Source organism: Alligator sinensis, unplaced genomic scaffold, assembly GCF_000455745.1.
Source record: "Alligator sinensis unplaced genomic scaffold, ASM45574v1 scaffold1026_1, whole genome shotgun sequence".
NCBI lineage: Eukaryota > Metazoa > Chordata > Crocodylia > Alligatoridae > Alligator > Alligator sinensis.
This window is the reverse complement of record NW_005842897.1, coordinates 350,171-373,665: the sequence shown is the minus strand read 5'-3', so window position 1 is coordinate 373,665 and position 23,495 is coordinate 350,171. Positions and strand designations below refer to the sequence as shown.

General features: G+C 47.3%; 1 protein-coding gene across 2 annotated transcripts in view; it reads right to left on the bottom strand.

Moving 5' to 3' along the window:
• VWA2 (von Willebrand factor A domain containing 2) overlaps nucleotides 1–23,495 on the bottom strand; it is a 56,628-nt gene that overhangs the window by 26,368 nt on the left and 6,765 nt on the right. Inside the window, exons 2-5 of one of the 2 annotated variants that reach the window (XM_025192145.1) lie at nucleotides 7,585–7,646; nucleotides 3,741–3,815; nucleotides 951–1,115; nucleotides 452–585 (exon numbers count right to left, since the gene is read on the bottom strand). In XM_025192145.1, coding sequence (XP_025047930.1) covers nucleotides 452–585; nucleotides 951–1,115; nucleotides 3,741–3,815; nucleotides 7,585–7,636 — 426 coding nt within the window. In that variant the 5' untranslated portion in view covers nucleotides 7,637–7,646. The remainder of the gene's footprint in view (nucleotides 1–451; nucleotides 586–950; nucleotides 1,116–3,740; nucleotides 3,816–7,584; nucleotides 7,647–23,495) is intronic. The other variant, XM_006035939.2, reaches the window with a different exon arrangement.

Genomic DNA, 23,495 nt, shown 5'->3' with positions numbered 1-23,495 from the left:
AGAAAGAACGGCGAGGAGGGGCTGAGCTCTCCACCCTCCCTTCTCATTTATTTTAGTTCGTTTTAAAGCAGATCCCTCTAAATACCAGATACTTGGCCTCTGATCAAAGCACCTTGCCCAGACAGCTGTATGCTATCCCTGCCAAACATCAGCTATTAAGAGCTTGCTGTGCTGCTGCTATTCCTATTCAGTAGTGTGAGTCCTAGTGCAGACGGACTGTGACTGCATTTTGAAGGGAGGAAGCCTCTAGTACCTTGTTGAGGACTGCACGGAGGGCAAGGGTGCGGATGCGACCACCGCGTCATAACTGTTCCTCTAGGAAAAGTTCCTCTTAATCACACAGAGGCAGGACAGCGCTCAGGAACTGCCCCACACTTTCAGTTTTGTAGGTTCACTCATCGCCAAACTTTTCATGCAATCTGCAAACCGAGATGCTCACCGCCACACTCACCCTATCTGGATTGATGTCCAGGGCATCACAGAGTTTGCTTGCAAAGTGCTTAGACCTTTCGAAGCTCCCTTTGCCGATGCTATAGGACCCATCTAACAGGAACAAGATATCTACTGGAGCAGAGCACTGCATCACTAGGGGAGAACAAGACATGTGCCATCAGGAGGTCCATTTACACACGAGTCACAGGTCACCACAGTTTTCAGTGAGCCAAACTCGATCGCAAAAAGAGAACCATCACATCAACTCGTCACGCTCTCCTCCCTTCCTCGGGAGCAGAACCAAGAATTTCACGCAAGTGGGATGTCCAGTGTATTATCCTAGGGCCAACCTCAGAGGTCACTCAGACACCTTTCTGGCCTGGCTACCTTGCACTAGGTACTAAGTAATGGCTTCACCTTTACCGTAGGTTTCAGAAATCTGGACTGTATTTGCAAGAGCAAAAAAAAGGCTTTAATTAATATATTCAATTACTCTATTAAATACAGAGACAGCTAACCTAATCGTGTGCTAAGGATGCAGGAAGACGCAGAGGAGTCCGTGTAGCAGGGATGGATCACATGAGGACTCAAACGACTTGTGTCATAGTCTCTCACTGTCTCCACATGCAAATGTGTAGTAGTAGGAATTTGTGTAGTGACCACTTGAATGAGAAGCATTTCGTCTGGGAAGAAAGAATTCGGCCCATTTTTTCCCCAAATCACACTATATTTTTTTAAATACACAGAGTCCTATCAGTCCTGAAGAGGTGGCAGACATGGCTTTCACAAAGCCACTTCTTCAGGTTGCACTGAAATGGTGTCTTGGTGCTATCTAGGCACATACGTGTACGTCCACTCGGCAATTGCTACCTATTGTCAGCAGCCTCGATGAGTTGGAAGCCAACGTTTTCCATGGAGGAATTAAAGCGAGGTCCTTTCTTTAGTCTCTGCAAAGACACTCAAAACAAAATGAATCCCAATCATTTGAAAAAAGAGAAAGAGGAATCACCCTCGAACTTGCCAGGACAACCACAAATTCATGAAAGTGTTGGCAACCTGGCAGAAGCCCGACGCACCGGACGCTCAGGTCACTGCCTCTCTCAAACTAGAGAGCAGAAGATCACAATACTGTGGACGCTCAGTAGTTCAGACAGCAAAGCTTCACGCCGCTGCGTAGGGTTTGGAAGCTATCTTCGAAATCTCACTGCTTCAACCCAGCAGCAAACAGCGACTTCTTAGAACAAAGAAACTGGAAGCAAAACCAAAAGAAACCTCCTGCCCTTGCTCATGCTTCTACCCTGTAAAACCTCCAAGCACTGAAACGGGGCCTTGGCATAAGCAACCGCTATGAAGTTTAGAGATAAGTTAGTATTGCCTACCATGCGAAGCAGTGCAACGCAGCCTTAATAATAACAATGCAGACAGCCTTCGACTCTCTGCCCTTTGGTTTACAAGGATTAAAATTACTGCTGTGTAACACTGAACAAAATTCAATGGCAGAGCCAGGAACAGGATCCCGAAGTCCTGACTCTTGGCCCTCTGTAGCCCTCACTGGTGAAGCAGTTGCTAACTTCTCCAAGTGCCACTCCAATCTCCTCCTCTGTCTGATGTGCTGTTCTGCTTTCTGTTCCCTGCCCTATCTGCTGCTCTGCTTTCTACCGCTGGCTCTGTTCTCCTTGGCTGATCTGTTGCTCTGCTTTCTGCTCCCTGCTCTATCTGCTGCCTCTTCCCTCCCCAGTCTGCCACCTGCCGCACCAAGAGGTTACCTGTGCTGCACAAAACAGGGGTGGCCAGCCCGTCGCATGTATACAACACTGTCCTACATCTGCGGGGATGCTTGATCTGTCACAATCCACGTCAGTGAAATGCTCAGAGCAATTCAGCAGTTTCAGTTACGCCACAGAGTTTGATAAGCAAAATTTCAAGGGAAATTGAGTTGCCCTGCCCAAGTCCAGATGAGATGACTGGCAGCGATGAGAAGATGAGATGGAAACAATACTTCATCTAGCACTGCAATTCTTCTGAATGCCTCTCTTCCCCCTCCAGCACATCTCCCGGACATTTTTATCGCCATAATTGTTTTCCAGATTCACTCCTCATAGTGAGAAGTGCGTTTATAATGAGGATTTTCGAATGCCAGATTATAAGGGATTGCAAGTTTTAAAGCATTCCCTTCTGGGTCACTGGGCCGTGCCAGACAGTAACCTCATTCACTCGGGAGCCCTTTTCTTTGCAAGCCTATTCCAACCCTCGACAACTGCTCAGAAGCAGAGCGGGGCTGTTTCAGGGTCTCCTAACTAGAGCAGCTTTGCCTTGGGGTTTAAAAGGAAATCAGTGGGATAGGACTCCGAGCTTCACCCGCCACGCTGCCTCGTGCAAATAGTCACAGGCTCAGCTCCTAATGCTTTGTCCCATCACGAAGCGGGGGCAGTGATAAGTTTGATCTCCGTCCTCTCTATCATCACCCTTCCAGCGGAAACCATGTCTTTCTCTCATGACACTTATATGATCCCCCATCGCCATCAGCTTGCAAAGAAGGAGAAATATTGTAAGAATCAGCTCCATGTTAGGAACTTACCACCCTTTCACAAATGGAGAACTGAGTCACGTATGCTAAGGGCATGGACAAGCAAACTAATTACAGCAGGTTAAAAGAGGTGGGACTTACCAGGAGTCGGCTGCTCCATAATCCATGCTGTTACCCTGCGGTAAGTGAAAGCTAGACTGGAGTAAGTCATCCCCCAGGGAAACAGAGCTAAGCTACTCCATTTTAGCTTCCACTAATCATGAAGGAAAGTCAAGCAGACACCAAGAGGAGCGGCTGATGCATGATAAGTCCCTTCCCACTCTTAAGTCACTAATGTATTTGTTTGTCCATACAACAACTAACCAACCTGGTAAAAGAAAGCTGAATTGGTCTCTGACCTTTCAGATCAGTTGTGTGTTAACAACAAGGCTGCTCTGGTTCAGACGATCCCGTTAGTCCTTTTGTAAATATATGAATAATGTTTCAGTGAGGAACAAGATTTTGAGAGGCTGAACTATCAAACTTGTTTTAGGGATGGGAATTGAAGCAGGAAGGCAGGCATGGCAGAAAAGATGTCGAATGAAATGAATACGCCCTGAGACACGCTTTAAGGATTGGAAGCAGGGAACATGATGTAGGGCCCGAGGGGGGGTACGTTAGCGGGAGCGGAAAGAAATGAAGAGAGCAAGGAGAATGGGATGGTAAATAGAGACACGCAGACAGCAGAGCTGAGCAAGGCCGTGGCAGGGGTTAACTTCTGGTTTAGGAAAAACAAACTTACATTGACCAGCTGCTGAAATCTTGACAATGGTTTCTTGGTTGGCATGAAGTTCTTGTATGCCCTGTACCAGCAGCCCTGTGGGATCAAACAGCTGTTAACCCATCACTCTGACCTCCGCAAAGCATTCATTCATATTAACTACCGAGATGCAATTAAAACGCAGCTATGACCGGGGAAAAATTTATGAGGACAATGCTTGTTGAGGTTAACTCAACTCTATCAAACATGACAAATTTACAACTGAAGTATTTCCTAACTGTTAGTGCTGCAAGCAGATTGGTGGCTGGAAAAAAGAAAAGAAAAGAAAAAAGCAGCATTTTGCCTCTTGTACCTCAAATGGTGAAGATGCTACAAAGATGCATCATGCAATTCAGGAGGAGATGGCAAGATCCAACTGGCTTCCCAAGAGTAGATCCCTAATCAGAGTTATTTCACTTAGTAAATGCAAGCAGATCTGGTTATGATATAAGAGTCCTTTTTTAAAAAACAACTCAGCTTTTTTGACAGTTATAACACCTTGTGTTTAGTGGGTCGCTCAGCTTTGACTGCATTCAGACTTGAAGGTGTACAATAGACAGGTATCCTACTAATGGAGACTAGAGTGCGACAGCGTGGGATACGTCTGCATCGGCTTACGAACGCAAGTCGTAACGTGGCTGGAGGACAACCTGCGGTACCGCGCTCCAGAACGTGCCCGACACCTCGGAAGAACTGACCAGCCATCAATTTTCATGGAAACATGCATTTCCTACGCAGGGCAAGCATAATAGGGACAGGGAGCTGAGGAATCCCTGTAGGACAAAGGGAACAGCCTTACTTAAAAGGGTGCTGCTTTATGAGCAGAGGAGAGATAATCATCCCCACATTTGAGAAGGGCGTACAGGTGGGCAAGAGCAGGATGCCTTCTGTCTCACCTGAAAATGCTGACAAACCTCACACCCACAAGAAGAGGAAAGATGAGAGAGGAGCTGACGACTTTCAGGACTCATTTTATACCAAAGATCTGTAATATCCATACTCCCCTCTTCATAGTGGCTATAAGAGTGTGACCAGGAAGGTTGGCTCAGGTCTCGGATGAAGATTTGGCATCAGGTCTCAAAACAGTGCATCAGATGAGAGGCCTGAGCCTTGGACTGTGTCTTACAATCCCAGACTAGAAATGGCAAGTGGATTTTATTGACACCCATTGGCTTGGAAGCACTAGGAAGCGATAGGGTTTACTTGCATCAGACTGGTACGTGGCAATGCAACCGGGCCAAGTTTTAACATGCAGCATTTATAGATAAATGCTGCAGATCTGTGATATTTTGAACCAGTTGTTTAAACCACTTTTTCAATTACTGCTTAATAGCAAAAGCCCTAGTGTAGACATGGTTATACATGCAAAACTGAGCTTCTGCTGGTATAGCTGATTTTGCCCGAGTGGCATTTAGCCCATAGCTGCAAAGTGCATTTTTGCCAAGATAAGTTCTTCCACACTAGAAGCTAGGCCAGCACAGCACTGGTATAGATAGGCCAGTAAAGTATTTTTAGTGTGGGCAAACCTATAGAGAATGCTGCGCTGTTACATTACTAATCCAATGGATGGAGCAGCCTCTCCAGTCACTGCACTCACATTTATACACATACCTTTCTGTCCCGCAACATGCTGGAGATCCAGTGGGTCGGAGCAGACTCGATTAGTTGAAGCTGCTCTGCACGCGAGCTGGTGTGCACTGTGCAGTTGTGTAAGCGGTGAAATGCACGTCAGTGTGCAAAAAAATGGTGGTGGTGCACTTTGAACTAAAGCACCTCCGATGTGTTTTAGTTCAAAAGCGTGCCACTGCCATTTTCTCAGCGCCGATGCACATTTCACTGCTTATACAACTGCGTGCACTGCAGTGCCGCATGCTTTTAAAAGCGCCCAGCACTGCGGTGCCAACATGTGTACAAATACGCACAGGGTTGGATCTGGAACAAGGATTGGTTAAAAGATTTTTTCCAACAAAAATCTGAATACCCAAAATTTTTGCCAAAAATTAGATGGGTTTTGAAGCAAAATCTTTAGAAAAAAAAAAAAATGCCCAGACCTCAAGTTTAAAAAAGAAAAACAAATTTACTACTGAAACCAAAATTTGGGGGGGGAGGGAAGGAAGTTTCTCCCAATAAAAGATTTTCAGTAGAAAAATTTCAACCCGGTCTCTCCAGTCCATAACATACTTCTTTTACTCCAATCGTGCGGTTCTTTTAAATCCTTAGACTTGAAAAAAGTGGCAATAAAGTTAAATGAAATCTTGCAGTAACCGTAAAAGCACTTGCTGCGTCTCCAGCACATGAAAGCAGAGTCTAATTTGTTATTCCAGCTGACCGGCCCTCCTAGAGCTGCTAAAGATTGTATGCAGCTGTAGAAACTGTTACTGCTGGACTCGCTCACACCAGGCACGCTCTGCAACTCGACTCGGGAACAGTCATGTTAAGACGACTGACCATGCAGCTTCAGGGAGATTTTTGGCAGATTCTGATTATCACTCCCTCGCAGCTTTGTGTCACCTTGGATTGTCGTGTCTCAAGCCTTCTTCCTTTTTATGCATGGAAGGTGCAAAGCGTCACCAGAAAGTGACTTGTTTTACACAAAAAAAATACTAATTAACAGGCAAGAGGACCAGGAAAGCTACTAAAAGAAAACTCCACCCAGCCCCACCACGGAAAAGGATTCAGAAAGTCAAAAGCACTTCTCACCGGGACCAAGCTGGGACCTGCACTTAAATAATAAATGCTATAATGAAAATTGGCATTTCTGAGACACCTGCTGGGGCAGCCATAATGCAGGGGTGACAATTGGACATTTCACAGCATGGGGGACTTACTGTATGTTAGCAACTGTAAACCTGCCAGTGGCCTGCCCTTGCTTCAAGTTATAATACTTAAATGTTTTCTTCAGTGGTATTTAGAGGCGTCGTGACTGCAAATGCCTTCGGTAGTGTTGCAGCTTCCGACTCTGGGGCCAGATCCTATCTGATGTAAACCAACGTGTACGTAGAGTTAGCTCCTCAAGTCCGAACCTGACTGGGACGTTCAGTTTACTATCACCAGGACGAGACCTTTCTTTTAAGCCATTTACACCAAGGTCCCACCATCCCAGTCTCACCTTTCCATGGGACAGCTGATGTGCCATCCTTCTTGAAGACCTCACCCCAGGGAGTCTTTCCACTGACTGTAATAACTGTTAGGTCAGGCTGTATGACTTCATATTAAAACAACAGCCGATTTCACTGGATATGCTCATACCCCGGAGAACCAACACACCAAACGCTTGTTCCAGCATGCACTGGGGCCTTCATTTGAACAGGGTTGAATAATAAAGTCAAGGAACATCTCTGCCTAAAACCTCATCTTGCCATCACTTTGTACAAGGTGTAGCACCTGTCATTTCAAATCCTACTTGAGCTGATGGGAGAACTGGCAATGCTCAATATTATACCAGGTAATAAGACTTAGAAGGCCTGGCTCCTACATGGAGCCCATTCACAACCGACTGCCTCTTTCCTGCACGTTGGATCTACTGCCAAACTCTGAAGAGGAATAGCTGGAAAATAGTTTGACCTCATTCACACATCTTAGTTGCTTCTTCTGGAAGGCAAGTCATATCACATAGGAAAGATATATAGGCGTGTCTCTCCAAAAGCACAACTTCACATTCTTCCGTAATCCGATCTCATTTATTTGGGTGGAAACTTTAAATTGGCGTCAGTGAATTTTGTTTTTTAACTTAGCCTTGGAATGAGAAACCAATTTAGACCCCGATGCCCCTGCTGAAGTCAGACCCTGAGTCCCACTGGGGTGAAAAGATAATGTTAAAATGTACCTTGGCAGAACAGGAAAATGCAGATGAATTCAAGGCACAGTAAGAGGCTCATGGTGACAAAACTGAAAGAAAAAAAAAAAAAAAGAAATATTAATGCGATTCCTAAAATGCATTTCTCCAGTTAGAACTTGGACATCTATTCAAGTCCTTTACAACTGGCTAACATCAATTTAGTTGGATCTGTAGCCATAAAGCCTAAGAATGAACAGTCACAGGAGAGTGAAAAGGAAAAAATGAGCAAGATATAAATGGATGGAGGGAGAAAGGAGAAAACGGCCCGATCATTACCCTGCTTGCAATGATGTGCGATATCCTCCGGCCCCAGTAGAAGCAGTTACAGAAGTGGCAAACAAAAACGTCTGTATTGATCTGGGAGCAAAGTAGGGCCCAGAGCGGGCCACCCTTCCTCCACGCGTCCCCTGCGCAGAATCAGAACCGTGCAAGGGACGCCCCTGCCTGCGTCAGGCAACTTGGACTCTCGTGGGGCTTGCCCTTCCTGGAAAATACTGTGGGGAGGAAGCATCCAAGTGGGAGAAGCACGCAGACAAAGCAGGCGACTTCTCACGGCTCTGACAGGAATTGGCTGTTTTCTCCAACCCCACCTTCCCGCTCTTCACTGCGTCTTCTCTCCACACCCGCCTCATCGTCCTCTACCTTCCCTTCCTTGCTGGTTTCCTTATCCCCTCCTAAGTAGACTCCATCCTCCCCAAAATATCTTGAATTCACTTGGCGTTTGCTGCCACATCACAGTTTACTTTGCCTCCCTGCATGTTCTCTCCTCCCTCCATCCCGTATCCGTCTTATCCATTTAGACCGCAGTGTCTTGCGGGTAGTGACTGCCTGTCTCCATCCCTTTTTGTGCGCTACCTCATTTTTGGCGAGTCCTTTGCCATGACCATAATAAAGATGATCATTAATAATACATAATAAAGGCTTAAACAGATGACTTCCGTGCCTCGTTACAAGGTTGAGAGGGCAGAGAGTTTGGGGTGGGGGAGACTTGCTGTTCTATAGTGATAGTGTTTATATATAGGTTAGAAAAGCCTTATAACAAAGGTAATACTGAAGGGACATTATAGCCATGATGGCCCAACTGGGGATATCTTTTATTGGACCACCTCCATGGTTGGGATAGACTTAGACAAGCTTTTGAATGAAGCACATTTTAAGGGCAATTTTTACTATGGTAAAAAAACCATTTCTTATCTTGAAGTTATCCAGAACATCACCTGTTGGCCTTCCCTACCTTTGTAAGGGGAGCAGGGAGAGTAGGGCCGAGAGAGTTAGTTTTCAGACCTTAACTGAAAGAACAAAGGTGTTGAGTCTTTAACAGTTTCCTTTCTTCAAAATGCTAGGCAGCGCTTGGAGTTTAAAAGGGGTCACCCAGAGACAAGGTTAAAATTAACAAACATCCTCTTCCCTCTCAACTGCTTTGGCTGGACAGGACTTCAAGTTTTCCAAGGACTCACCCAAAACAGATGAACGCACACCTTTCAGGACCACTTTCCTCATGAGAAAATTTTTAAAAAAGCAACCAACTTTTCTCTCCTCTCCCACCAAGTTTGCATGGCACCTTCAGAGTGGAAATGGAAACAGGAACCAAGGAGAAAAGAGGGAAATACACATTTTGAAAGGCTCATTTTGGTTCAGTTTTCGTAGGTTAGAAAAAACTAAAACACATGCACACTGGAGTCTTTGGGCACGACGTTCTAGCAATCTGAATTACAGGGACCATCCAAAAATAAAGAGGTGCCAGCTCAGCTGTAGAGCATTTATGAGCTGATCTGTCTCCCTGGTTTGACTATTCCTAACCATAACAGCAGCAAATGTCTTCGGCAATTTGGGCTGGGGAGTCCTTGCCCAGAGCACGCACGCATGGAGTTAGTAAAGACTTCATCTACGGCAGCAATAAAGAAACACAGCTTGTCTTTTACCCTGAAAAAAGTGCACGTGGAGGCACTGTATATACTGGGGCTGGCTTAAAATTGCCTTTTAGGATCCTGAACGCAGAGGGACAGAGCTAATTGATGGCTGGCTGCGGCAGAAACCCTGGGAGGTAAACATGGCAGTTTTTCCATTGCAAGCTTCACTCCAGCTGCTTCTGGTATTGAGGGGGCATTTACAAATCTCTTTAAACAGATTTGGGCCCTCAGCGGTGGTGACATTTCCAACACACGGTGTAGCTGGCTGGTGCCTAGACTTGCTGCAGCCCAAATTTTGATTTAAAATCTTCACTGGCTCTAGAAACGCCGAGTGCACTTGCAAGCACAGAACGAAGCTGTCCAGATGCAGCCTGGTGCTTCCCCCGGCATCACTGAAAAGGCAAATTAGGCTATGGGAGCATTTCCCAAGGGCTGGGTCCATTAGGCTGGGGAACTGATTTCTGAATGATGATTTCAAAGGATGGTGAAAGAGATGGTGACACCCCGCTCCTACTCCCCCAGCAAATACAGGACTTTTAAGTGAATCATCTTGCAGGCTAACCCGGCCTGCTCTGCACCAAGTCTCTAAACCAGCAATTCTCAGCTAGGATGGCACGACACCCTGGGATGCCTTGAGATCCTTTTAAGGGTGTTGTGGGGTGCCACGCAATACTAGGTGTGCAAATGCCTACACATGATTTGCAAGAAAAGCCCAGAGATTTTAAACAGGAATCCACAGTATCAAAACCTTTCTGCTTTGCTGTGGGCTTTCTTTGCAAAACAATGACTTCTCTTTGTATAAATCAAGAAACGAGCGAAGAGATGGCATTTTCCTGAGTCTGCCCAAGTCTAAGCAGGGGTTCCTGCCTCGAGTCTGAAAAGGTTGAGAACCACTGCTCTACATGTATCAGTCTAAAACGCGTCACGTTTGCATGGAGAATATTTGCTAGTAGTTTAAACAAGCAATTGAGAGTCTGTTCTTTCTTGACTCCAGACTCAACTGCCTGTTTGACCTTGGGTCAATCTCCTAGAACAAGGATCTCAAACTCACCTATGGCTCCTGACCGGATCCAGACCATGGTGCTCCTCAAAGGCCCGATCTGGCCTGAGACATGGGGGCGGCTTTCTTGGCCACCATAGTAGCAGCAGGTCTGGAGACGGCAAGGGGTCTAGGGGTGGGGGGCCTGGTGGCAGCAGGAGTCCAGGAGCAGGGATCTGGCTGCAGCGGCGGTCTGAGGATGGCCACATCAGTGAGCCAAGCTTGCCACCGATGGCTATGGCCAGTGAGACCAAAGGCCCCTGCTTTCTGTGGCAGACCACAGCCCCCAACCTCCGATAGCCTCGTAACCATACGAGTAGCCCTTCTCTGGACCCGCTCAAGGTCATCCTCATCCCTCTTGAAGTGCGGTGCCCAGAACTAGATGCAGTACTCCAACTGTGGCCTTGCCAACACCGCATAGAGGGGAAGTATCACCTCCCTGGACCAGTGCGTGATGCTCCTGCTAATGCATGATAAAGCGCGGTTAGCTTTACCGATTACTTCATCACGTTGGCGGCTCATGTTCATGTTGGAGTCAACTATGGTTCCAAGATCCCTTTCCGCTGCTGTGCTGCTGAGAAGGTCCTCCCCCAGCCTGTAAGCATGCTGGTGATTTCTTCTCCCTAGATGCAGCACCTTGCACTTGTCTTTGTTGAACTGCATCCTATTCTTTTCTGCCCACTTTTCCAACCAGTTCAGGTTCACCTGGATTCGATCACTTCCCACTAGTGTGTTTACTGTAGCCCATAATTTCATGTCATCCATGAATTTGGACAGAGTGCTCTCCATCCCTCATTCAAGGTGCTGATGAAGACATTGAATAGCACAGATCCAAGGACTGAGCCTTGGGGGACCCCCCTGCCCACATCTTTCCAGGTTGATAACGACCCGTCCACCACCACTCTCTGGGTGTGACCCGTAAGCCAATTTGCCACCCGCCTGACCATGTAATCATCTATGTCACCGCCGCTCGGTTTGTTTATGAGAATAGGATGAGATACTGTATCAAAGCCTTCTTAAAATCCAAGCTCATGACATCTACCTCGACGCCTGCACTTAAGCATTTTGTGATCTGGTCATAAAAAGAAACACCGTTAGTCAGGCAGGATCTACCTGCTATGAACCTGTGCTGGTTGCCCTTCAGCACTATTTGTCCTGCTGGATTCCCACAAATGTGATCCTTGATAATTTTTTCAAAGGTTTTCCCAAAGATAGGGGTGAGACTAACCAGTGTATAGTTACCTGGATCCTCCTTCCTCCCCTTCTTGAAAATAGGGACCACATTGGCCCCTTTCCAGTCCTCCGGGACCTGACCTGAGCACCAAGAGTGCCATGTCAGTGGCTCTGCTATGACACTGGCCAGTTTCTTCAGCACCCTTGGATGAAGATCATCCGGGCCTGCTGACTTAAACACATTCAGCCCCTCCAAGTGTCCCTTTTCTAGGTCAGTGCTGACCGCTGATGGGCTGGTGTTCCTCCTGTGCCTGTCTATAATGCAATTGGGAGATTTGTCTTGATACGTGTCCAGGAATACAGAGGCAAAAAACTAATTGAAGAGTTCAGCCTTGCCCTTCCTATCTGTTTAAAGCAAGATATTGAGACTCTGTTCTATTTCTTCATGGTCCAAGCAGTTACATAGCTGATCAAGCCGAAAGCTTCAGTCACAGATTGTAGTCAACCTTTAAAGATACTCAGGACAGTGGAAAGGAGGTCAATGAGGGGAACAGTATGAGGAGAGACACTCAAGTATTATTTGATTCAGGGCAGTGGTGCCCCATAGGACAAAAAAGTAGCATGGGGTTGGTCTGGGAGCTGGATCCAGTCAACCAGATCCAGGTATGGAACAAGTTCACACATCACCCTGACCTCATGCACCAGATCCGGGGGCAGGATGACCCTGCACACTGGTGCAATGCAGCATGCAAGGCCATCACCCAGCCATTGGGGCTCTCCATGGGTCTGGAAATTGATATAGGAGACACCAAACTTCTTGTAATGTAGCATTAGGGGTGGGATGTAAAGCACTGGCTGTATTTCAGTCTTACTCCAAATGCCTTCGAACAGTCCTCTAGAGGCAGCCACTGCAGGAGCAAAACTGGGTTCCAGATTGATCTGATCCACCATCCACTGAATGCATTTCCACAGGCTTCAGCTGGCATTGGGACAAGTCATGCATGCTCAGTCCTGCAGTCTGCTAGGACCATTCAGCTCCATAAGGATGGAAAAGGCAGGTACCTTGACCTCTTCGTGATTGCAGGTTGCAGACTGCATGAGCCAGCATCATTGTGAAACTGTCCCTTAATCTCTTAGAGCACACATTTTGGAGAGGGAGAGTGGGAAGGGAGCAAAAGGATAACAGAAGTAAAAGGGACTGCAATGTGGGATAAACAAATCAGGAATTTGGGGATCCAGTGGGGCAAATCAGGCCCTGGGACCTCAGTAAAAAAAAAAAAAACAAAAAACAACAAAACCCAAAAAACAAAAAACACTCAAGCAAATACTCCAGCTGCACTAAGACTGCTTGTTTTACATTTTTGGCATCAGACAGAAGAAAAACTAATGGCAGAGATCACAGAAAGGGGATGGTTGGTCCTATTCAGGAGACAGGTCTGGGAGTCAGGATGCCTGGGTTCAATTCCCAGTTATAATATCAGAAGGTCAGATTGCCAAAAGGTATGTGCTTCAGGTGCTTTTGGAAACCCCATTCAGCTCCTAAATGCCTTTGAAAATCCTCCATTAGCTTCCTACGTGTCCTTGGATACATCAGCATCTCTATTTTTCCATATACAGAATAGGATATAGTGGGTCTTGTTCTAACAAACTAGATTTGTAGACATTGGGGAAGCATTTTAAGATCCTTAGATGTTGGAAGTTACAGGAGAGATAAGTCTTATGTTCATATAACTTATTCGAGATACTGGTGAGACCATCTGGAATGAGCTGTTCCAGTCTAATGACTCATATAGAAGACGGATTAGAGAAAGGGATGATAACAGGTGCTGTATTTGTAGACCTATCAGCAGCATATGACACAGTCAACCATGGAAGCCTGCTTGCCAAAGCCTATTGCATGACGCCCAACTACCACATAGTGCAGCTCCTCTGATCTCTTTTGGAGAATAGACATTTTTATGTAGAACTGTGCAAGAAACAGAGCTGCTGTAGATGACAATGAAAAGGCCTCCCAAAGGGTCACATGCTAGCACCAACCCTTTTTTAACACATATGCCAATGATCAACCCATACAGACTAATATAAGGAGCTTCATATATATTGATGATCTACACATCACATCGCAAGAGAAGGACTTCACCACTGTCAAGAACAGACTGACATGTGCACCGAGCAACCTCTCAGATTACTACAATAAGAACCAGCTTCACACCAGCCCAACCAAGACGCAGGTCACAACTTTTCACCTATGCCAGAGAGAAACCAAGTAGAAATTAAACATCATCTGGGATGGAAACCCACTGACTAATCACCCAAACCCTGTGCACTTGGGGGTTACACTGGACTGAACACTTACCTTAAAAGCATATGTAGAGAAGATGAAAGGGAAAGTCAGTGCCTGCAACAATATACTTCAAAAGTTGGTCTCCTCAAAGCGGGGAGCAAACTCAGCTAGATTATGAACCACTGCTATTGTGTTACTCCACTGCTGTCTGGGATGGGAATGATCAATTCATGCCAAGAAAATAGACCCAGTTCTAAACTATAACTATTGTGAAATAACAAGATGTCTAAAGCCAGCACCAAAAGACAGCCGCTGGTATTGCACCACCTGATATCAGAAAGGTACCAAGACAAAAAGAAAGATCATAGCAAATCAAAGACCCGGGCATCCACTCTATGGTCACAGAGAAGTAATTAAACAGCTTAAAATGCAGAAGAGTTTTGTGACCAGCGTTGAACACAATGGCTGACAGGGTGCGACTGAGGTTATGGAAGGAAACATTACATGCAATCGGGTATTGATTGCAATCTGAAATGGACCTGAAACCCCAGGAGGACCTTCAAGAAGGGTGGATCTACATTGGCCACCATGGCAAAGCCAGAATCACCTGCCCATGCAAACCGGAAGATCAAAAACAAGTATGATCAAATGAGGCTACTCTAATGACACGAGTGTATGCAAGTGCGGTGAAATGTTGGCTACAGAACACATGCCCGTTTGCCAACTTCACGGCGAGACCTGCATGAAGGAGGACCTTGCTGCAGCAATGGAAAGAGCCATCTCTTGTGCATGATCCTGGGAAAACAACTAGTGTACGATAAGAACACGAGAAGATGACGACGACGACCCATTTCAGGAAGGATGAATTCAAATGGGAGCAGGTGCATAAAAGAGCTACCAGGATAATTAGGGGAGTAGAGAGGATCTTATGAGAGAAGACCAGAAAAACTTGGCTTGTTCAGCCTAAAGAAAGGAAGGCTGAAAAGAAGCATGATCACCGAGTCATGAGACACATATTGGGGATAAATCCTGGGCAAAGAAATTAACTATTTAAGAACAAATGGGTTAAACAAGGAACAACTAAAATGTAGGTTGCAAATTAGAAGATCATTTCTAATTGTTGATATTCCAGAGGTCCCTTCAGGAGCAGCAGGGCCAAGACCCTAGGTAGTTGATGAAAGAGATTATGAAACTTGGTTCCCTCAATAGCAAGGGAATGGGCTCGATGACCTAGGAGGTCCTGTGCACGCCTAGGTTTTTACAGGTATCATGTGAAAGGGATTCTCTTATCGACTGAGTGGTGTAATAAACCTTGACCATTTTGAATGACAAATCCCATGCAACCTCAGATTAAATGATAGGTTGGGGGGCATCCAACTGAAAACTAGAGGAACAAAAGGAGCCACTTGTTATCCACACTGCCAGAAGGTACAAATCCAAAAAAAATCCCCTCCCACGAACCAGAGTCGCCAGAAACAGTAACTTCATTACAGAGGAAAGCACTGGCCCTTACCTCTCTCATCCCCCGTGCTCATGACCTGTGCACAGCTTCATTACCCAACATGCCTAACCAGACCCGTAAACAGAAACGGTCTTGGAAGGCAGGAGGCTGTTAATTAGATCTGTCCTGATTAAACGTGTCTGAGCAAAGAGCAGTGACGGGAGGGCCTGCATGTACACAGTAAGACACGGATATATCCTACCGAGTGGTATCCAACACCAATTCCTTGTTGGCTAACAAAATGCACAGGATGGGAGGATGGAAGAAGGAACAGAGGAAGCACAGCCGAGAGTCCACTCCCTACAATGAAGTGTATGGCAGGACGTCATCTTTCTTCTCTTTAGCAATGATAATCGTGCAGTTGGCAAGGGGAGAAGGAATTTTGTTGTCTGGCGTGTCAAAGGAAAAAACCTTCTAGTGGCCAGAGAATGCTTTGTCCTGTCTTCATCTAAATTACATGTCATCTTTCACAAAAGCTCCCCAAAGGCCTGATCGATATTATAAGTCAAACTGATGATGAGGGAAAATTACATCCCACGGTTGTGATGACGTCGGTTCTTCCCATCCCAGTAGTTGGCAGAGGCGTCTACAGCACATGGAAGACTCCACTGTATTTGGAGGAACCCAAGCAAGTCAAGATAAGTGGGGCTCTCTGCAGAAGTATCTGGGCCTTCATCTGGATTTCCAGTCTCCATAACCATGACACAGCTGTCAAGCACGTGCCGTAGCTAATTGCTGCTAATCAGGGAGTGGGAGGAGGTAGGTAGAGTTCCCTAGCATGATGCCTTGGCTGACCAGCAGCACTGTATTACAAGCAGATGGAGAGTGCAAAGAGGTCCATCACAGACAGCACTGCCAGGTTTAACAAAATATCTCTATTATCTTCAGCTCTTTGCTGGTCCCCTGAAGGCAGGGGTCGAATCTGGCTTGGGAACACACAGCAAGAACGTATTACCGTTCTGAACAAAGTTTCTTTCGTCGTGCAAGAATGCAGATCCCAACTCCAAATGCAACAGCTCAAGCCAAGAGACCAAGGCAAGGGCCAAAGCCTTTAATTGCCTGTCATAACCTGGACGCTTGCCCGCGCTCAAGTTAAAACAAACAAAAAGGGAAAATTTAGCTCCTTGTGTAAACGCTGTCCTTCCTTGGCATGGCAGCTGGGGCCACATGCAGGCTGAATGGTTTAAGAGCCCAGAATGACATGCAAAACCCATAAGGATGAGACACAGATAAAGGATGCATCCCGTATCAGCCGGCTTTGCCGTTGGTTAGCTTTCAACCCACAACAATGGGAATCTGAGACTTTCACCTCAGCAACAAATGACTAGAGTGACATGAGTCCATCAGTCTCATAACAACATGGAAGTGGGCTTGAGGCTGCTGCCCCCGAGTCCTGGGCCTTACCCCAAACATTTACTTTATAGTTTGAATTGAGGGCAACAAATGAACAACACAAAGAAGAAGGGGTTGGGACTGAGGGTGTCTCAAATACAGCAAGAAGCCTATTGGGGTTCTGATCCCAGAAGACGACCCCAGCTATTGTATTGTATTGTACTGTATCATATTATAGTGTAATAAGTATTAACAGCACCAAGGTCTTCTCCAAAGTACCTCACTTGTGAAAGACCAGAAAGCTACAGCTATCACTGAAGTTGCCTCCCGTTAGAAAACAGCTGTATCCTGAATTAATCTCGTCAGCAGGGATCCTGGTTTTCTCTGTTAAAAAATCCAAAATTCTCCGATAAAAACCTCATAAAATCCACATTTTTCCATGATTCATATGAAACACCACTATATATACAGGTACCAGCTGAATGCAATGTTTTATTGATATATTTCCAATTTTAAAGCCATTTGCAAACCTACCAGTGCCTCAATCATTATAATAAAATAAATTCTAAATATCTATATATTTGGGGGTTTTTTAATCATGGAAAATCCCTGCCCCCCTTTGCACACCAGGACACAGGTCCAGCTCATATGAAACACCACTATATATACAGGTACCAGCTGAATGCAATGTTTTATTGATATATTTCCAATTTTAAAGCCATTTGCAAACCTACCAGTGCCTCAATCATTATAATAAAATAAATTCTAAATATCTATATATTTGGGGGTTTTTTAATCATGGAAAATCCCTGCCCCCCTTTGCACACCAGGACACAGGCCCAGCTGCAGCTTCCCCCCCTCCCACCCTGATTTGGTGCTGAGCAGCCTTGATATGCCAGTGGCCTGCCCCTGCCCATGCCATTGCCCCTCACTCCCAAGCCACAGCCTCCCCATGCTGTGCCGGTGCCCCGGGGCTCCTGCAGTCCCCCGGCCATGGGAAGCTTGGCAGCAGGCAGGGTGGGTGGGAGGGAGGAGGGTAGGGGGATGAGGAGAAGGAGAAGGAACAAGATGGGGACATAGCAAGGGCCATGCACAGGGCCAGATGAGTCTGTCCCAGTTGCCTTCTAGCTCCCACCAAGTGGGAACTTATGCTGCCCGCCCGCTGCCCCCATGCGAGTCCGTGGCCCACCACAGTCCCCACCCTGCAACCCCTGCCCCCAAGTGCTCGCTGCCCCAATGGGTCCAGGTGGCGGCAGCGGGTGAAGCACAGCGCATCGAGGCCAAGCAGAGCTGCCCTTGGCAGCTACAGGCTCATTGTGGCCCCAGCCAGCTTTAGGGCTGCCAACCCTCCAGGACTGGAGTCTCCAGCAATTAGATATAAATCTCCAGGAGACTGCTGAGAGTCACCCAGGAGACACATAATAGGGCATTCATTAACATAAATATTAAATGTTCAATCTAATTTTTACAGTAGTCCAGTGGGTTTTTTAAATGTAATGGTACCTGACGTAAAAAGTCTATGCACTGTAATCCATAACTGATATACGCAAGCATGCGGGCACGTTTGTGTTACGTGTTGCGGGCATGGTGGCGTTCTGGAAACCTCCCGGAAAAGATTCAAATAGAGTTGGCAACCGTAGCCAGCTCCCACACGCTGTCCGGAGCCACCGCCACCGGTCCCTGCTGCAGGACGTGGAGCCGCTCTGCTGGGACGCACCACCCTAGCCCAGCCCGACCCGTGGTGCTAAGTGCTTTGATGCGCCCACTGCCACCACCTGGGCAGTGAGCATCTGGGAGCAGTGGGAGCGGGTAGCAGGGAGAGGACTCGCATCTGGGCAGCGGGTGGGTGGCAGCAGTTCCCATTTGGCAGGGGCTAAAAAGGTGGCTGGGGCAGACTCCACCTGCTGCATCCCCCCGCCACTTCCCTTCCTCCTCCTCCTCTCCATCCCGTCCTCCATCCCACTTGCCCTGACTGTCACCAGGCTTCCCTTCCCCTCCTTCCCTGCAGGGCTAATCAATGGGCCCCGAAACCCGCAAAAATCAAGCCTAGGGGCCATGCAGGGACTAGGACATTGCTGGCCCCCTGTCCCCAACCCTGCCAGAGGGGGCTCCCAGTTGCCCCCCAGGCTCCAGCCCCCTAGCCTCACCAGCCCCTACTTACCCCAAAGGCTGCAGGAGGTGAGCTGAGTTAGGTGGTCGCAGATTCCCAGGCCCCAGCCCTACCCCCTCCAGACACGGTTGGGATGGCCATTGAGGTACCTCAAGAATAGAGGACAGTTGCATTTAGTGCAACTGTCTCCACTGCCATGAACATCGTGTGCCTCCCGAGGCTGGAGGGGCACGGCGAGCTCCTGCAGGCAGCCGCGGCAGTGTCAGCGGCAGGGGCAGGCCGAGTGCAGAGCTCCCGTAGGCGGCCACGGTGGTGTCAACCGCAGGGGGAGGGTGCTGAGTGGTGAAAAATAGAGGACATAAAAGGCATCCGGTTTCATATCAATAGAGGACAGAGGACTAGAAAACCGGGCTGTCCTCTGTAAAACCAGACGAATGGCCACCCTAGACACAGTGTATGGTTTCACACCATTTTTGCAAGAAACTCGTTGCAGGCAGGAACTCTGTCAGCCTGTGGAGAGCTGTTTGCAAAATGAGAAACCCATGGTTTCCCACTTGAAAGGGGAAAATCTGCATTTTTCTCCTTTAAAAGGGGTAAATCTGTGTTTTTCCATAGGAAACAGAAAACCTGGATCCCTGCTCATCAGTCATTATCTCCATATGCATCTGGGATATGTCAGACACATTGATTACCAATGAGTAGACAGAGCGAAATCATAAAGTCCAGCCCTGCTACAGTAAAGTGAGAGGATACTCTAGGTGCTGTCTTCAAGATCAGCCATGCTACTGGTTGGTGATCACTACAGCAGTAGCAGCTCTTGTGATATGGGTCCCTGCTTAATCAGAAGAACTGAGAATGATATTTTTTTTAAAAGAAGGAAATGCTGTTGTTATTGTGAAACACAATCAGCCTGTAGAAGCAGTTGTAAAACTGCCAGGATTTGGACTAGCTAAGAATTCATCCAGAGTCAAATAAGGACTTGACATTTAAGTGGATATCCACAGTTTTGGGATGCATATAACCCCTCCCAGCCCACCCTGGCTGCTGGGGGAGCCCTGGAGCCACCTCCAAGGTTTAGGGCTGGCAGGAGAACAAAAAGCCTGGCAGAGCACGGCATGCCGGGAGCTACGCTATGGCATGCTTTAGGACCGAGCTGTTTTCATTCAATCCACTGTTAGTGAACGGTTGCCAACCCCTGAACGAGATGCCTCTCAGTGTCCCTTCCCACCCTATGGTTCGGTGGACAGGTCATTCAGAGTTGCTCACTTCAGGTTTCTTTCACCTTCCTATGAAGTATCTGGCACCGGTTACTGTCAGAGAAAGACGAGACCAGATAGATCCTGGTTCATTGGTGGAAACCGAGAATCAGTCTCTATAGGTCAAGCCTCAACTTTTGTAAATGAAGAGTTTCAGGAAGATTGGTAGAGAAGGCACCAAAGCCCAGGGTTCCCCCACACCCTGCAAGAGCCGATTCAACTAGAAACAGCCCAAACTGAAGTTCGTACCTGCATCAGAAACTCAATGAAGCACAAGGGGTTTAAGGTCTGGTCTGGCCTGGGCCCATCCTTATGCCAAATTAAATCTTCTTGCTCTGAAGAAACTCTCTCCTGCAGTTTTGGATCCTGGTCCTTTTCCACCAGCCCAGAAAGCTGATACTAGACCTTCTCCCTGCCAATCTAGCACATGGGCCCTAACTTCCTCGCAGGGCCAAGGAGCATCATCACCTCTGCACTGCCACCCTGCGCTAATTCACATTGCAGCACGATTGTAGAAGAGCATGCCCAGCCCTACCACTATCCCCGTGATCTCGCATTGCTGAATAAAGATATGTGTTTTCACTAAAGATCACAGCCTTTGAACTAAGCCTGATTGAACCAGGTTGTGATTTAGGCAGGAGACCTCCAAAAGAAAGCTCAGTCCTGTTTATTTGGTAGCAGGCGTTCTTTTAATTCTGAATCAGGATTGAGCGAGTACGTCAGCGGAAAGCACCGAAAGATATAAAACCCAGTTCTGGAGAACTTAAGGTCCTCTTTGGTCATACCTTTTACAACAACAGGGCTGTTAATCCCAGTGTCCTTGCTGAAATCCAAGTCACGGAGTCACATTCTAGCTAACAAATACCCCTGGGGGATTCATGCAGAGACCGCACCATTTCTTCCTTTTCCTAGATCGCATGATGGGCACCATTAAACATGGTTCCTACTCTAGAAGAGGAGCCTGCGTTTCAAGGGCTGATATTCTCTTTAATCCTGACCTTTCTCCCCACAATATTAGAGAACAGCTGGTTGAAAAAACAGGTTTAAAATCCCAAACCACATGCACATGTCTAGTTTTGCAATTAAACATCCCAAATTTCCAAGGAAATCAGACCTTGTTCCTTCTCCACCCCCACCCTCCCCAGGGGAGAACCCAACTTCCTATTTTAAAAAGAAGTGTTAAACAGAAAAAAAGTTGTCCCAGCCCTGCTGTGAGGCTGAGCTAACATTTGCAGAGGCATTTTGCGTCCTAGAGACAGAGGCCAGAGGAGAGTTATTAGGAGATTAGAGTCAGAACAACTTGTTCCTAATTGTGTTTTGCATTTCTTCAGTGCAAAGGCAAAGTGCATCACAAACACCACTTAACAAATCCCGACAAAAGCTCCACCATACCCGATGTTGCCAGATTATCAACTCCAAAGTACATTTAAATAAGAGGTGTGCGTGCACACACACAAACCACATTACTTCACCAGGGAAGTTATTGTGTCCCTCTGTAACTTCAAGCCCCAGCACATGCCAGGAAGGTAAACTTATGCTTTTGCCGTGCCCCGCAGGCATGCTTTCTTCCAGCTAATTCCAGAGCATACTCGGCTTAACAACAATACCGAAGCGAGGACAAGCCTTTGCTTGCTACCAGATGTGACAGGTGTGGCAGGATTTCAGGTTGTTTCAGTACAAAGGGATAAAGATGTTTCAGTGGCGCTGATTCATCTCAGGTTTAAAGCGAGTAATTTTACAGTGAAATTCTTTCCCCTCGCTGACCAGGTAGATCCATGATAGCAGCAATGAACTTAAAAACCAACTCAGGGGCTCATCAGTGGGCTGTCGGTGAATGCTTGCCAACCTCAGCTCCAGGATTAACATCAGTTAAACAGCTTTAGACAGTGTCTTGGCTTGGGGAAATGGGTGGGAATGGAGGGCCTTTAATATTCCCTTCTTTGGCATAGCAGTGTATGTTCAAAACCGCCTGCGTGCACTTCTGTGCGCGCCATAATTGCAATCATCAACAGTGTAGGATTAAGACTAAAACCAGTCATTTCCACGCACAGAGACCCAAACAGGGCACGAGGACAGGTTAGCCACATATGCAAATTAAGCATGCATTCTCTAAGCATGCATGCATGCAAATGAAGCACTTTCTATATCTAAAAAAAAAAGGTGTTGTCAAGGTCCCTTTCTCCACGCACAAAACCTGTTACAAAAAGCGCAGTTAAAATGAACTGGAAGCTAACCGGAGATCTGACCGCACCAAAACAGTGGATCTTGCTCCAGATCCAAGCCTCAGCCTTGCAAGCTGCATCTGGAATGGAACGAATAGAGCCCAGGTCAAAATGCTGCTCTATCTGGAACGAGTAACTTGGGCAGGTGACTGAGAAATGAGGCACGCTTACAGCGTGGCTGACAGGTTGTTGAAGTAGCATCGACAGAAATCATTGTGCGCTGTTACGTACTTTGAGGACCCCAAACCCAGGCCACTGCACAGCTCTGAGGCCCACTAAAACCCCTGAAACCGGAAGCTGTGTAATGAAGCCACCTTAATGCACTTCTGCGGGCAGACTGCTGTGCAGAGCGGCGCAGCAGGGTCCCACCAGGCCCCCAGGGAACCTATGGGGGAGTCATCCCTTCCCTCCGTCCCCCTTTGTGACCCACTTGCTGCAGGTCAGCGGCTGAGGACCCCTGTGATAGTGAGGGGCGGCTCAGGCCATGGTGCAGTCTGCAGAAATTGGACACCAATTTTCAAAATGTGGGCAAAAAACACCCCTTATTGGGGCCTCTCTGGGGACATCAGCCCTGAAATTCAGGACTGGGCCAGGACATCTGGGACAGCTGCTTGCACTGCACACAGATGTGCAGTAGCTTGGGTCACCATTCCCACGCTAGATCAAAGGGGTTAATAATAGTCTTTGTAAACGGCAGGATGAGCCCACAGAAAGGAGGTCAATTCTGGGGTACTCTTACTGCTCGAAAAACAGCCTGAGGAGGGCTCCTACTCCAGGAAAGTGGCAGGATGGGGGTGGGGGAGACCCTTCTCCTGGGGCAGGACCCCCATGTTCCTCCCATGGGAGAATATCCCCTGCTCCATGCACTGCTCCAGCAGAGTGGGGGGAGGCGAGAAGGGGATCCTCCTGCACCCGCAACCCTCCCAAAGCCTTGGGAAGAGGTTTGCTAGCCACCCCCTGCATCCCTCCAGGCAGGCCTGGGGGCCCTTCTCCCCAGCAGCAGCCTTGCTGGGGCTCCAGAAGAGTTCCCACCACAGAAAGGGTCCCCACGACTGGGCAGACCATCAAGGAG